The 15,276-nt window shown below is 46.7% G+C and overlaps 1 protein-coding gene across 7 annotated transcripts in view; it reads left to right on the plus strand.

Annotated features, from left to right (window-relative positions):
* ino80 (INO80 complex ATPase subunit) overlaps nucleotides 1-15,276 on the plus strand; it is a 112,053-nt gene that overhangs the window by 92,774 nt on the left and 4,003 nt on the right. For 5 of the 7 annotated variants that reach the window (XM_082977058.1, XM_082977062.1, XM_082977060.1 and 2 more), the window contains exons 31-34: nucleotides 825-927; nucleotides 1,029-1,117; nucleotides 6,755-6,922; nucleotides 7,199-7,415. In XM_082977058.1, coding sequence (XP_082833184.1) covers nucleotides 825-927; nucleotides 1,029-1,117; nucleotides 6,755-6,922; nucleotides 7,199-7,415 — 577 coding nt within the window. The remainder of the gene's footprint in view (nucleotides 1-824; nucleotides 928-1,028; nucleotides 1,118-6,754; nucleotides 6,923-7,198; nucleotides 7,416-15,276) is intronic. The other 2 variants (XM_082977063.1, XM_082977064.1) reach the window with 1 other exon arrangement.

Consider the following 15,276-nt stretch of genomic DNA (forward strand, 5'->3'; position numbering starts at 1 on the left):
CTGACATCCTACAGGGTTTAATATGATGCTCTGCACTGTACTGACATCCTACAGGGTTTAATATGATGCTCTGCACGGTACTGACATCCTACAGGGTTTAATATGATGCTCTGCACAGTACTGACATCCTACAGGGTTTAATATGATGCTCTGCACTGTACTGACATCCTACAGGGTTTAATATGATGCTCTGCACGGTACTGACATCCTACAGGGTTTAATATGATGCTCTGCACGGTACTGACATCCTACAGGGTTTAATATGATGCTCTGCACGGTACTGACATCCTACAGGGTTTAATATGATGCTCTGCACGGTACTGACATCCTACAGGGTTTAATATGATGCTCTGCACTGTACTGACATCCTACAGGGTTTAATATGACGCTCTGCACTGTACTGACATCCTACAGGGTTTAATATGACGCTCTGCACTGTACTGACATCCTACAGGGTTTAATATGACGCTCTGCACTGTACTGACATCCTACAGGGTTTAATATGACGCTCTGCACTGTACTGACATCCTACAGGGTTTAATATGACGCTCTGCACTGTACTGACATCCTACAGGGTTTAATATGACGCTCTGCACTGTACTGACATCCTACAGGGTTTAATATGACGCTCTGCACTGTACTGACATCCTACAGGGTTTAATATGACGCTCTGCACTGTACTGACATCCTACAGGGTTTAATACGACGCTCCGAACAGTTTCTATTTTCTCACAGCTTTCTACCTTTTTTGGAGAGAGAACCAAAAGGCCTTGATCCTAATTAAGCCTTTGTATCCATGTGTCCTCCTCTCTCCCCCCCATCAGATCCAGAGGATGGTGATCTCTGGGGGCAACTTTAAACCAGACACCCTGAAGCCTAAAGAGGTGGTCAGTCTGCTGCTGGATGATGAGGAGCTGGAGAAGAGACGTGAGTGGACTTTTCAGAAATGTGATTGGTTGCTGTGTTCCTGTGTTGTGTGAGAAAGCCTGTTTACTGATTGGTTGCTACCTCTGTATTGTGTCCTGCAGTGCGTGTTCGTCAGGAAGAGAAGAGACAACAGGAGGAGTGCAGCAAGGTGAAGGACCGCAGGAGAAAGAGAGAGAAATACGCTGACAAGGTACAACCTTATGTCACGCCTTTTTAAACAATACATTTACAGAGCCTTGGGAAAGTTTTAGACTCCTTCACTTTTTCCACATTTTGTTACATTACAACCTAATTCTAAAATTGATTAAATATTTTTTTCCCCTCATCAATCTACACACAATATCCAGTAATGACAAAGCAAATGTTATGTTTGCTAATTTAAAAAAACAATGGAAAAACATCCCCACAACATGATGCTGCCACCACCATGCTTCACCGTAGGGATGGTGCCAGGTTTCCTCCAGATGTGATGCTTGGCATTCAGGCCAAAGAGTTCAATCTTGGTTGCATCAGACCAGAGCATCTTGTTGCTCATGGACTGAGAGTCCTTTAGGTGCCTTTTGGCAAACTCCAAGCGGGCTGTCATGTGCCTTTTACTGAGGAGTGGCTTCTGTCTGGCCACTCTACCATAAAGTCCTGATTGGTGGAGTGCTGCAGAGATGGTTGTAGTTCTGGAAGGTTCTCCCATCTCCACAGAGGAACTCTGCAGCTCTATCAGAGTGACCATCGGGTTCTTGGTCACCTCCCTGACCAAGGCCCTTCTCTTCTGATTGCTCAGTTTGGCCAGGCGGAGTCTTGGTGGTTCCAAACTGATGTAGGTCACTGTGTTCTTGGGGACCTTCAATGAGCAGAAATGTTTTGGTACCTTTCCCCAGTTCTGTCCCTTGACACAATCCTGTCTCGGAGCTCTATGGACAATTCCTTCGACCTCATGGCTTGGTTTTTGCTCTGGCATGCACTGTCAACTGTGGGACCTTATATAGACAGGTGCCTTTTCAAATCATGTCCAATCAATTGAATTTACCACAGGTGGACTCCAATCAAGTTGTAGAAACATCTCAAGGAGGATCAATGGAAACGGGATGCACCTGAGCTCAATTTCAAGTCTCATAACAAAGGGTCTGAATACTTATGTAAATATGGTATTTCTGTTTTTTATTTGAAATCAGTTTTTGCTTTGTCATTATAGGGTATTGTGTGTAGATTGAGGATTTTGTATTTATTTAATCCATTTTATTATAAGGCTGTAACATAACAAAATGTGGAAAAAGTCAAGGGTCTGAATACTTTCCGAATGCACTGTATATTACATTATTGTTCTCCACACCACCTCAAACATTTTAAGCCATCGTTGGCCTTCATGTATGGAGATATGGCCATGTGAATCCTGACCACTATGGCCCTGTGCAGCTGGTTGGCGGCCATATTGAAATATGGCTGGGGCCATCTGCAATGGCACTTAGCTAAAAAAACACTTCTGTCCTAGCGGTGTGAAATGTTGTGCCTCACAAATGTCAATGACACAAATCTGGAGAAAAAAATATATAATGCCCATTTATTAGTTAGAGGAACATTGGGCTTTTAGTCCCACAACTCACCTCAAAGAGCATTATAGCATGGTGCCTCCCTTACAAAGGGAAGAGCAGGAAGCCACTGAAGGTGCTGCGGTTATCCCCGTTGTAAAAGATTCATGTATCTTTTTAAAGAGATGCGTGAATCTGAGGTAGTACACTCCTCTCACTGATACATTGGATCTGCAGAGAAAGATTCAGCACTGTCTCTCATATACATTGTTCTTAATGCTGGACTCTAGCTGGATGCCATATACTCCAGTTTATTAGGTACACCCATCTAGTACCGGGCTGGACCCCCCTTTGCCTCCACAATAGGCTGAATTATTCAGAACATAAAAACGATGCTCAATTAGTATCAAGGGACCGAACGTGTGCCAGGAAAACATTCCCCACAGCACCGCCACTAAGCCCGTACCGTTGACACCAGGCAGGATGACGTCATGGACTGCTTACGCCATATCCTGACTCTGTCATCAGCATGACGCAACGGGAACCAGGATTCATCAGACCAGAATGTATTTCCACTCCTCAGTTGTCCAGTGTTGGTGATGGCGCGCCCACTGGAGACGCTTCTTCTTGTTTTTAGCTGATAGGAGTGGAACCCAGTGTGGTCGTCTGCTGCAATATCCCATCCCTGACAAGGATCGACGAGTTGTGTGTTCTGAGACGCCCATCTGCACCACTGTTGTACTGCGCCGTTATTTGTCTGTTTGTGGACCTGCCTGTTAGCTTCCACGATTCTTGCCATTCTCCTTGGACCTCTCATCAACAAGCTGTTTTCGCCCACAGGACTGTCACTGACTGGATGTTGTTTGTTTGTCGCACCATTCTCAGTAAACCCTAGACACTGTCATGAGTGAAAATCCCAGGAGGCCGTTTCTGAGATATAGGAACCGGCACGCCTGGGACCGACGATCATGCCACGCTCAAAGTCGCTTAGGTCACTCGTCTTGCCATTCTAACGTTCAGTCAAACAGTAACTGAATGCCTTGATGCCTGTCTGCCTGCTTTATATAGCAAGCCACGGCCACGTGACTCTCTGTAGGAGCGATCCATTTTCTTGAACGGTGTACCTAATAAACTGTCCACTGAGTGTATATTATATTATTTTGTGTTCGTGTGGTCAGGACCTGTAGTTGTACTGTAGGCCTTGCCGATGTTGCTGAGGACTGTAGTCCAGACCAGTGTAGTGTCCTACCCGTCCGGAATCAGTCAAACCAGCAGAGAAGGCCACCATTGGCCTGGCTGTGAACCATTGGCCTGGCTGTGAACACAACAGACAAAAAATGTGTGCTTTCTGATGAGTGGAAAGTCAGCATTATGATTTACGCTAGCATTAATCATGTTACACAATCAAATATAAAATCCCACATATTTGTCCTGTATGAAATAGTAATAACCTCCCTCTCACTAGGTTAAAACAGAAAAGAAAAGGAGAAAAACAAATACAAAAAGTTAACTCAGTTCACTAAATTGTTAACCGGCTTAAACACTCTTTCATTACCTGCATTTCTCTCTCTTCAACTCCTCCGTCTGACCGGCACTCAGCCAGGCCTCAAACTGTTTACAGGCCTCAAACTGTTTACAGGCCTCAAACTGTTTACAGGCCTCAAACTGTTTACAGGTAAAGATACATGAGGAAAGTTAAAACCATAACCTGTCGCTTGTCTTCTTGTTTATTACCTGTGTTCCCACACTCACTGGCCGTCACTCTGTCCTCCAGCACTAAAATCTCACTATCTGCTCATCTGCCAGGTCCTCAGTGTCCTTCAGTGTGACCTCCATGTTCCTCAGTTCAGTATTGGAGACAGTCAGCTCCACTCTCTGTTCCACCACTATGTCTCTGAGCTCCTTCAGCCCAGTCCAGATGCCAGGGCTGGTGGTGGTCTGGTCAGTCGTCTGTTTGTGGGTCGTCTCTGTAGCTTCAGTACATTGGCCCTCGATCAAACCCTCTCTGAGTCAGCCAATGTGGTAAAGCTGACCACCTAGCGTGCCATTGTAATCTGATGCTGAAAAAGTCTGTGGGGAAATGGAGTCTTATGTACAGTGGGGGAAAAAAGTATTTGATCCCCTGCTGATTTTGTACGTTTGCCCACTGACAAAGAAATGATCAGTCTATAATTTTAATAGTAGGTTTATTTGAACAGTGAGAGACAGAATAACAACAAAAAAATCCAGAAAAACACATGTCAAAAATGTTATAAAATGATTTGCATTTTAATGAGGGAAATAAGTATTTGACCCCTCTGCAAAACATGACTTAGTACTTGGTGGCAAAACCCTTGTTGGCAATCAGAGTTCAGACGTTTCTTGTAGTTGGCCACCAGGTTTCCACACATCTCAGGAGGGATTTTGTCCCACTTCTCTTTGCAGATCTTCTCCAAGTCATTAAGGTTTCGAGGCTGACGTTTGGCAACTCAAACCTTCAGCTCCCTCCACATATTTTCTATGGGATTAAGGTCTGGAGACTGGCTAGGCCACTCCAGGACCTTAATGTGCTTCTTCTTGAGCCACTCCTTTGTTGCCTTGGCCGTGTGTTTTGGGTCATTGTCATGCTGGAATACCCATCCACGACCCATTTTCAATGCCCTGGCTGAGGGAAGGAGGTTCTCACCCAAGATTTGACAGTACATGGCCCCGTCAAATGATGCGGTGAAGTTGTCCTGTCCCCTTAGCAGAAAAACACCCCCAAAGCATAATGTTTCCACCTCCATGTTTGACGGTGGAGATGGTGTTCTTGGGGTCATAGGCAGCATTCCTCCTCCTCCAAACACGGCGAGTTGAGTTGATGTCAAAGAGCTCCATTTTGGTCTCATCTGACCACAACACTTTCACCAGTTGTCCTCTGAATCATTCAGATGTTCATTGGGAAACTTCAGACGGGCATGTATATGTATTCTTGAGCAGGGGGACCTTGCGGGCCCTGCAGGATTTCAGTCTTTCACGGCGTAGTGTGTTACCAATTGTTTTCTTAGTGACTATGGTCCCAGCTGCCTTGAGATCATTGACAAGATCCTCCCGTGTAGTTCTGGGCTGATTCCTCACCGTTCTCATGATCATTGTAACTCCACGAGGTGAGATCTTGCATGGAGCCCCAGGCCGAGGGAGATTGACAGTTCTTTTGTGTTTCTTCCATTTGCGAATAATCGCACCAACTGTTGTCACCTTCTCACCAAGCTGCTTGGCGACGGTCTTGTAGCCCATTCCAGCCTTGTGTAGGTCTACAATCTTGTCCCTGACATCCTTGGAGAGCTCTTTGGTCTTGGCCATGGTGGAGAGTTTGGAATCTGATTGATTGATTGCTTCTGTGGACAGGTGTCTTTTTTACAGGTAACAAGCTGCGGTTAGGAGCACTCCCTTTAAGAGTGTGCTTCTAATCTCAGCTCGTTACCTGTATAAAAGACACCTGGGAGCCAGAAATCTTTCTGATTGAGAGGGGGTCAAATACTTATTTCCCTCATTAAAATGCAAATCAATTTATAACATTTTTGACATGCTTTTTTCTGGATTTTTTTGTTGTTATTCTGTCTCTCACTGTTCAAATAAACCTACCATTAAAATTATAGACTGATCATTTCTTTGTCAGTGGGCAAACGTACAAAATCAGCAGGGGATCAAATACTTTTTCCCCCCACTGTAGGTGAAGGCCTCTCCCTTCATCTTCATTAAATCTGTTGAGTTTTTTGTTTCCACAGTTGTCACTGAACACAGCCAAGTGCTTTATTGAAAGACGGTCTTTTGACTTTTGATCTATTTGTCCTTTACGACCCCTCTCCCCCCCCTCTCGCTCGCTCGCTCTCTCGCTCTCTCCCCCCCTCTCGCTCGCTCACTCTCTCCCCCCGCTCGCTCGCTCTCCCCCCCTCGCTCGCTCTCCCCCCCCCTCGCTCGCTCTCTCCCCCCCCTCGCTCGCTCTCTCCCCCCTCTCGCTCGTTCTCTCCCCCCCCTCGCTCGCTCTCTCTCACCCCTCTCGCTCGCTCTCTCTCACCCCTCTCGCTCGCTCTCTCTCCCCCCTCTCGCTCGCTCGCTCTCTCGCTCTCTCCCCCCCTCTCGCTCGCTCTCTCTCACCCCTCTCGCTCGCTCTCTCTCCCCCCTCTCTCTCGCTCGCTCTCTCTCTCTCCCCCTCTCTCGCTCTCTCTCTCCCCCTCTCTCGCCCCCCTCTCCCTCTCTCTCCCCCCTCTCTCTCTCGCTCGCTCTCGCTCGCTCTCTCTCGCTCCCCCCCTTTCGCTCGCTCTCTCTCTCTCCCCCCCATACAGAGAAAGAAGGATGACGAGGACCCTAAGGATCCTAAGAGGAGGAAAGACGTGAACCTGGTCATCCCTTACAACCTGTCTGCGGACAACTCTAACCTCTCAGCTGACGGAGATGATTCATTCATCAGTGTAGACATGGACGACTCTGCCATGCCTAGTCCCTTCAGTGAGGTGAGAGAGGGAGCTTTCACCTGCTGTGTCTGCAACCTCTGAACTTACTGACTTACTCCTTCACCTTCTATTATTGCTCTTTCTCTGGGTTGTTCTTCCCTCTATCTTTTGTCTCCATTGTGGACACTGCTATTCCCTTTCACCTCATACTTGTATCCCTTCTCTCTCTCTCCACCTCCTTTGTGCCCCGTTCTTGGCATTCCTGGCCCCTCTCCTGGCCCCTTTCTTCTTCCTCCTCCTCCTTTTCTTCCTCCTCCTCCTCACCTTAACCCCCAGGTGTGTGCGTCTCTCCTGTCTCTCCCTGGTCAGATCTCTCTGAGTAGTGAGCTCCAGCCCAGCTCCTTACCTCCAGACCAGGATCCAGATCCAGACCAGGATGAGAGCAGTAGTGACATGCTAGTCATCGTAGACGACCCTGTGTCTTCAGCACCACAGTCCAGGGCCACCAACTCACCTGTCAGCGTGTCTGGATCCATGTCGGACAACATGAACGGTAAGACAATGATAGTTAATCAATCGTCAGGCAATCAATTAAAGAATCAGTCCGTCAGTCAGTTTAGGCAATCGATGAATACAGGACTGATTGATCAGTCAATCCATCAATTCATTTGTCGATCAATGAACATCTGAGTGATTGTAGTACTTGAGGCTATCCTGTCCAGCATGGGTGGTCCAGCGTGGGTGGTCCAGCGTGGGTGGTCCGTGTTTTTGTGATTCTCTTCGAGTTGAACACATATCACCCAAAGGTTCTTCAAAGGTCAAGTAATGACTCTTGCATTATCATCTACTCTGTCACCTGGTGAGTACCTTTTGAGCTCGCATAGTAGTAGCATCAAAGTCTCTGACAGGTTTGACACACCAATGAGGCCAACGACATTACACGGTAGTGATGAGGCCAACGACACTACACGGTAGTGACGAGGCCAACGACACTACGCGGTAGTGACGAGGCCAACGACACCACACGGTAGTGATGAGGCCAACGACACCACACGGTAGTGATGAGGCCAACGACACCACACGGTAGTGATGAGGCCAACGACACCACACGGTAGTGATGAGGCCAACGACACCACACGGTAGTGATGAGGCCAACGACACCACACTGTAGTGATGAGGCCAACGACACCACACTGTAGTGATGAGGCCAACGACACCACGCGGTAGTGATGAGGCCAACGACACCACGCGGTAGTGATGAGGCCAACGACACCACGCGGTAGTGATGAGGTCAACGACACCACGCGGTAGTGATGAGGCCAACGACACCACGCGGTAGTGATGAGGCCAACGACACCACACTGTAGTGATGAGGCCAACGACACCACACGGTAGTGATGAGGCCAACGACACCACACGGTAGTGATGAGGCCAACGACACCACACTGTAGTGATGAGGCCAACGACACCACACTGTAGTGACGAGGCCAACGACACCACGCGGTAGTGACGAGGCCAACGACACCACGCGGTAGTGACGAGGCCAACGCGGTAGTGATGAGGCCAACGCGGTAGTGATGAGGTCAACGACACCACGCGGTAGTGATGAGGTCAACGACACCACGCGGTAGTGACGAGGCCAACGACACCACGCGGTAGTGACGAGGCCAACGACACCACGCGGTAGTGATGAGGCCAACGCGGTAGTGACGAGGCCAACGACACTACGCGGTAGTGACGAGGTCAGTCAGAAGAGGTAGGCCCTAATCAGTGTGACTGGCTAGCTGAAGGTGATGTTCTCTTTATTTAGATCACAGTAGTATTATCTCTGAGAGAGGGAGTCTGTTACCCTATATGTATGCAATACCTGATTATTTGAGCCTGTGCCATTTTGAATTTGCTGAAAGCTATCAATAATAACTCAGAAATGTGATTTACAGTGCTCACAGTTTGCTGTTAGGTACATTATGGCCCTATGCTCCTTTTAGCTTGTGTTTTCTGTCCAATGGTTTCTTGGAAGAATTAGGTCAATTTAATGTGGTTTAAAATCTGACCCCTCTGACGTACTTTCAAAGTGTCTTGTGACCCACCCGATCAATAAAACAATATTTCAAACTAGCATTAATGATTTAGCTGCTTTAGTTCTGGCCCAGGAGAATCTAGCGAACTCCAATCCTCCTTTTGGGAAACTCTCCAATCAGAACCAGTCCCAGAATAACACTAGAAAATAAAGTTGTTGGTGTTGTGTTTGTGCCAATAGAATGAGTGATGACTGTGTGCTAATGACATGAGGGATGTAGTGTACTGAGCTGGGGGTTGGAGGGTTAGGGACTAGTGGAGGGCTGTAGTGTGGTCGACTGGGCTGGGGACTAGGGGATTACACTAAAGAGGGAGATTTTAGCATGTAGACTATTATATCATGCAGAAAGCAGGGTGAGGTAAGTGGGAGAGAAGGGGAGGGAGGGAGATGAGATGGAGGGATGAGGGAGGAGTGCATACTCTGAGTGTAGAAGTTGTGGTATATTACAGTCTGTCATGGTGAAAGAGGGAGAGGAGGAGGGTGATGTCTGAACCACAGCATCTGGATCAGAACCCAGAGATTAAGCAATTATTTGGGCTGCAATCTCAGAGAAAAGGAGGAGAGGATTGGGCAAATCATCGGACCGGACACACTGGAAAAGGAGATTGTCTACCACGGTTGTATGGAGTACTTGTTAAAGTCTTAGAAAGATGATGTAACAGGGTTGATTATATATTATGGTAGATGTGAAGCGTTAGTCAATCCATCAAAGGTATTTATAAAGCCCTTTTTACATCAGCCGATGTCACAAAGTGCTGTACAGAAACCCAGGCTAAAACCCCAAACAGAAAGCAATGCAGATGTTGAAGCACGGTGGCTAGGAAAAACTCCTTGGAAAGGCCGGAACCCAGATAGGAACCAGGCTGTGAGGGCTGGCCAGTCCTCTTCTGGCTGTGCCAGGTGGAGATTATAACAGAACATGGCCAAGATGTTAAAACGTTCATAGATGTAATTTTTTTTTTTACATTTTAGTCATTTAGCAGACGCTCTTATCCAGAGCGACTTACAGTAGTGAATGCATACATTTCATACAATTTCATACATTTTTTTTCTGTGCTGGCCCCCCGTGGGAATCGAACCCACAACCCTGGCGTTGCAAACACCATGCTCTACCAACTGAGCTACAGCAGGGTCAGATAATAATAATCACAGTGGTTATAGAGGGTGCAACAGGTCAGCACCTCAGGAGTAAATGTCAGTTGGCTTTTTGTAGCTGATCATTCAGAGTTAGAGACAGCAGGTGCGGAGGAGAGAGGGTCCAAAACAGCAGGTCCGGGACAAGGTAGCACGTCCAGTGAACAGGTCAGGGTTCCATAGCCGCAGGCAGAACAGTTGAAACTGGAGCAGCAGCATGACCAGGTGGACTGGGGACAGCAAGGAGTCATCAGGCCAGGTAGTCCTGAGGCATGGGCTCAGACTATTGCAGCATAAATATTGGAGGCTGAGACAGGAGGCGTTGGGAGACACTGTGGCCCTGGCCGACGATACCCCCGGACAATGCCAAACAGGCAGGATATAACCCCACCCACTTTGCCAAAGCACAGCCCCCACACCACTAGAGGGGATATCTTCAACCTACTACCCTGAGACAAGGCCGAGTATAGCCCATGAAGATCTCCCCCACGGCACAAACCCGAGGGGGGCGCCAACCCTAAGAGGAAAATCATGTCAGTGACTCAACCCACTCAAGTGACACACCCCTCCTAGGGACGGCATGGAAGAGCACCAGTAAACCAGTGACTCAGCCCCCGTAATAGGGTTAGAGGCAGAGAATCCCAGTGGAGAGAGGGGAACTGGCCAGGCAGAGACAGCAAGGGCGGTTCGTTGTTCCAGTGCCTTTTTGTTCACCTTCACACCCCTGGGCCAGACTATACTTAATCATAGGACCTACTGAAGAGATGAGTCTTCAATAAAGACTTAAAGATCGAGACCGAGTCTGCGTCTCTCACATGGATAGGCAGACCATTCTATAAAAATGGAGCTCTGTAGGATAAAGCCCTGCCTCCAGCTGTTTGCTTAGAAATTCTAGGGACAGTTAGGAGGCCTGCGTCTTGTGACCGTAGCGTACGTGTAGGTATGTACGGCAGGACCAAATCTGAAAGATGGGTAGGAGCAAGCCCATGTAATTAGGTTAGCAGTAAAACCTTGAAATCAGCCCTAGCCTTAACAGGAAGCCAGTGTAGAGAGGCTAGCACTGGAGTAATATGATCACATTTTTTGGTTCTAGTCAAGATTCAAGCAATCGTGTTTAGCACTAACTGAAGTTTATTTAGTGCTTTATCCGGGTAGCCAGAAAGTAGAGCATTGCAGTAGTCTAATCAAGAAGTGACAGAAGCATGGATTAATTTTTTTCAGCTTTTTATTTTTTTTTGAGAGAGGAATGGGAGATTCGATATAGGCCGATTTGTTTATTTTTTTTATTTTCTGGGTCACGGTTTGGCTTTTTCAAGAGATGCTTTATTACTGCCACTTTTAGTGAGCTTGGTACACATCCGGTGGATAGAGAGCCGTTTATTATGTTCAACATAGGAGGGCCAAGCACAGGAAGCTGCTCATTCAATAGTTTAGTTGGAATAGGGTCCAGTATGCAGCTTGAAGGTTTAGAGGCCAAGACTATTTTCATCAATGTGTCAAGAGATATAGTATTAAAAAACTTGATTGTTTCCCTTGATCCTAGGTCCTGGCAGAGTTGCGCAGACTCAGGACAACTGAGCTTTGGAGAAATATGCAGATTTAAAGAGGAGTCTGTCATTTGCGTTCTAATGATCATGATCTTTTCCTCAAAGAAGTTCATGAATGTATTACTGCTGAAGTGAAAGCCATCCTCTCTTGGTGAATGCTGCGTTTTAGTTAGCTTTGCAACTGTATCAAAAATACATTTTGGATTGTTCTTATTCTCCTCAATTAAGTTGGAAAAATAGGATGATCGAGCAGCAGTGAGGGCTCTTCGATACTGCACGGTACTGTCTTTCCAAGCTAGTTGGAAGACTTCCAGTTTGGTGTGGCGCCATTTCCGTTCCAATTTTCTGGAAGCTTGCTTCAGGGCTTGGGTATTTTCTGTATACCAGGGAGCTAGTTTCTTATGACAAATGTTTTTATGGGTGCGACTGCATTTAGGGTATTGCGCAAGGTTCAATTTTGTTCCACAGTTAAGTCGTTAACCGATTTTTGTACTCTGACGTCCTTGGGTAGGTGGAGGGAGTCTGGAAGGGCATCTAGGAATCTTTGGGTTGTCTGAGAATTTATAGCACAGATTTTGAATGATCCTTGGTTGGGGTTTTAGCAGATTATTTGTTGCGATTGCAAACATAATAAAATGGTGGTCCGATAGTCCAGGATTATGAGGAAAAACATTAAGATCCACAATATTTATTCCACGGGACAAAACTATGTCCAGAGTATGACTGTGGCAGTGAGTAGGTCCAGAGACATGTTGGACTAACTCACTGAGTCGATGATGGCTCGGAAAGCCATTTGGAGTGGGTCTGTGGACTTTTCCGTGTGAATATTAAAGTCACCAAAAATGTGAATATTTTCTGCCATGACTGCAATGTCCGATAGGAATTCATGGAACTCAGTGAGGAACGCTGTACTCGTCCGAGGAGGCCTGTTAACAGTAGCTATAAAAAGTGATTGAGTAGGCTGCATAGATTTCATGACTAGAAGCTCAAAAGATGAAAACGCAGTAATTTTATTTGTAAATTGAAATTTGCTATCGTAAATGTTAGCAACACCTCCGCCTTTGCGCGATGCACGTGGGATATGGTCACTAGTGTAACCTGGAGGTGAGGCCTCATTTAACACAGTAAATTCATCAGGATTAAGCCATGTTTCAGTCAGGCCAATCACATCAAGATTATGATCAGTGATTAGTTCATTGACTATAACTGCCTTGGAAGTGAGGGATCTAACATTAAGTAGCCCTATTTTGAGATGTGAGGAATCACAATCTCTTTCAATAATGGCAGGAATGGAGGAGGTCTTTATTCCAGTGAGATTGCTAAAGCGAACACCGCCATGTTTTGTTTTGCCAAACCTAGATTGAGGCACAGACACTGTCTCAATGGGGAAAGCTGAGCTGACTACACTGACTGTGCTACTGGCAGATTTTAAATCGTTCTCTCTCTCTCTCTCTCTCTCTCTCTCTCCCCCCTCTCCCTGGGAGATTCCTTTCCTCAACTCTCCTCTCTGTGACCCGGAAACCGAAAAGTGGCCGCCGTATGTTGGAGTGTCAATTGGTTAATAGGCGAACGGAGGCGTGTCTTCCTCTATCCTCCCACGAGGAAGCACAAGTCGGCTGATGCAGAAGCGTTTTAGAATCAGCTGTTTTCTCAGAATAGAACACCACACATTTCAAACGATTCGCTACTTGTCTTTTTATATATAAAATGCACAACAAGGGTAAATAGATTTTTTTTTTAACCAATTTACGCATGTTCCTCTGTGAATGTAATTTGTCTGACGTGCTATTGGAGAATTATTTCATACTTGCGCATTTGTTTCCACGTTCCCTCTCTGCCGCTTCTCGATTACCTTAGATTTTTTATTTCAAAAGGAGGTGAGGACAGAGGAGAGGACGCGAGCAGTCGAGCAAAACCAAGACATTAAACCAGTACATGGTGATAGCTCTGACGCCATCCACGTGTTCCTATGGAAAACTCCCGATGGCTCATGAAAATGCCTTCCTCTCCATCTTAAATAAGCATGCCCCTTTCAAGAAATTTAGAACCAGGAACAGATATAGCCCTTGGTTCTCCGCAGACCTGACTGCCCTTAACCAACACAAAAATATCCTGTGGCGTTCTGCATTAGCATCGAACTGCCCCCGCGATATGCAACTTTTTAGGGAAGTTAGAAACCAATACACACAGGCAGTTAGAAACGCCAAGGCTAGCTTTTTCAAACAGAAATTTGCTTCGTGCAACTCCAACTCTAAAAAGTTCTGGGACATTGTAAAGTCCATGGAGAATAAGAACACCTCCTCCCAACTGCCCACTGCACTGAGGATAGGAAACTCTGTCACCACCGATAAGCCCACTATAATTGAGAATTTCAATAAGCATTTTCTACGGCTGGCCATGCTTTCCACCTAACTACCCCTACTGCATTCAACAGTACTGCACCCCCCACAGCTACTCGCCCAAGCCTCCCCCATTTCTCCTTCTCCCAAATCCATTCAGCTGATGTTCTGAAAGAGCTGCAAAATCTGGACCCCTACAAATCAGCTGGGCTTGACAATCTGGACCCTTTCTTTCTAAAATTATCTGCCGAAATTATTGCAACCCCTATTACTAGCTTGTTCAACCTCTCTTTCGTGTCGTCTGAGATTCCCATAGATTGGAAAGCAGCTGCTGTCATCCCCCTCTTCAAAGGAGGTGACACTCTTGACCCAAATTGCTATAGACCTATATCCATCCTACCCTGCCTTTCTAAGGTCTTCGAAAGCCAAGTCAACAAACAGACTACCGACCATTTCGAATCCCACCGCACCCTCTCCGCTATGCAATCTGGTTTCAGAGCTGGTCATGGGTGCACCTCAGCCACGCTCAAGGTCCTAAACGACATCGTAACCGCCATCGATAAGAAACAATACTGTGCTGCCGTATTCATTGACCTGGCCAAAGCTTTTGACTCTGTTAATCACCACATCCTCATCGGCAGACTCAGTAGCCTTGGTTTCTCAAACGATTGCGTCGCCTGGTTCACCAACTACTTCTCTGACAGAGTTCAGTGTGTCAAATCGGAGGGCCTACTGTCTGGACCTCTGGCAGTCTCTATGGGGGTACCACAGGGTTCAATTCTTGGGCCAACTCTTTTCTCTGTATACATAAATGATGTCGCTCTTGCTGCTGGTGAATCTCTGATCCACCTCTACGCAGACGACACCATTCTGTACACTTCTGGCCCTTCTTTGGACACTGTGTTAACAACCCTCCAGACGAGCTTCAATGCCATTCAACTCTCCTTCCGTGGTCTCCAACTGCTCCTAAACACAAGTAAAACTAAATGCATGCTCTTCAACCGATCGCTGCCTGCACCTGCCCGCCTGTCCAGCATCACTTCTCTGGACGGTTCTAACTTAGAATTTGTGGACAACTACAAATACCTAGGTGTCTGGTTAGACTGTAAACTCTCCTCGTAAAACTGACCATCCTACCAATCCTCGACTTCGGCGATGTCATTTACAAAATAGCTTCCAATACCCTACTCAACAAGCTGGATGCAGTCTATCACAGTGCCATCCGTTTTGTCACCAAAGCCCCATATACTACCCACCACTGCGACCTGTACGCTCTCGTTGGCTGGCCTTCGCTTCATAATCGTCGCCAAACAC

Source organism: Salmo salar, chromosome 06, assembly GCF_965601325.2.
Source record: "Salmo salar chromosome 06, fSalSal1, whole genome shotgun sequence".
Taxonomy (NCBI): domain Eukaryota; kingdom Metazoa; phylum Chordata; class Actinopteri; order Salmoniformes; family Salmonidae; genus Salmo; species Salmo salar.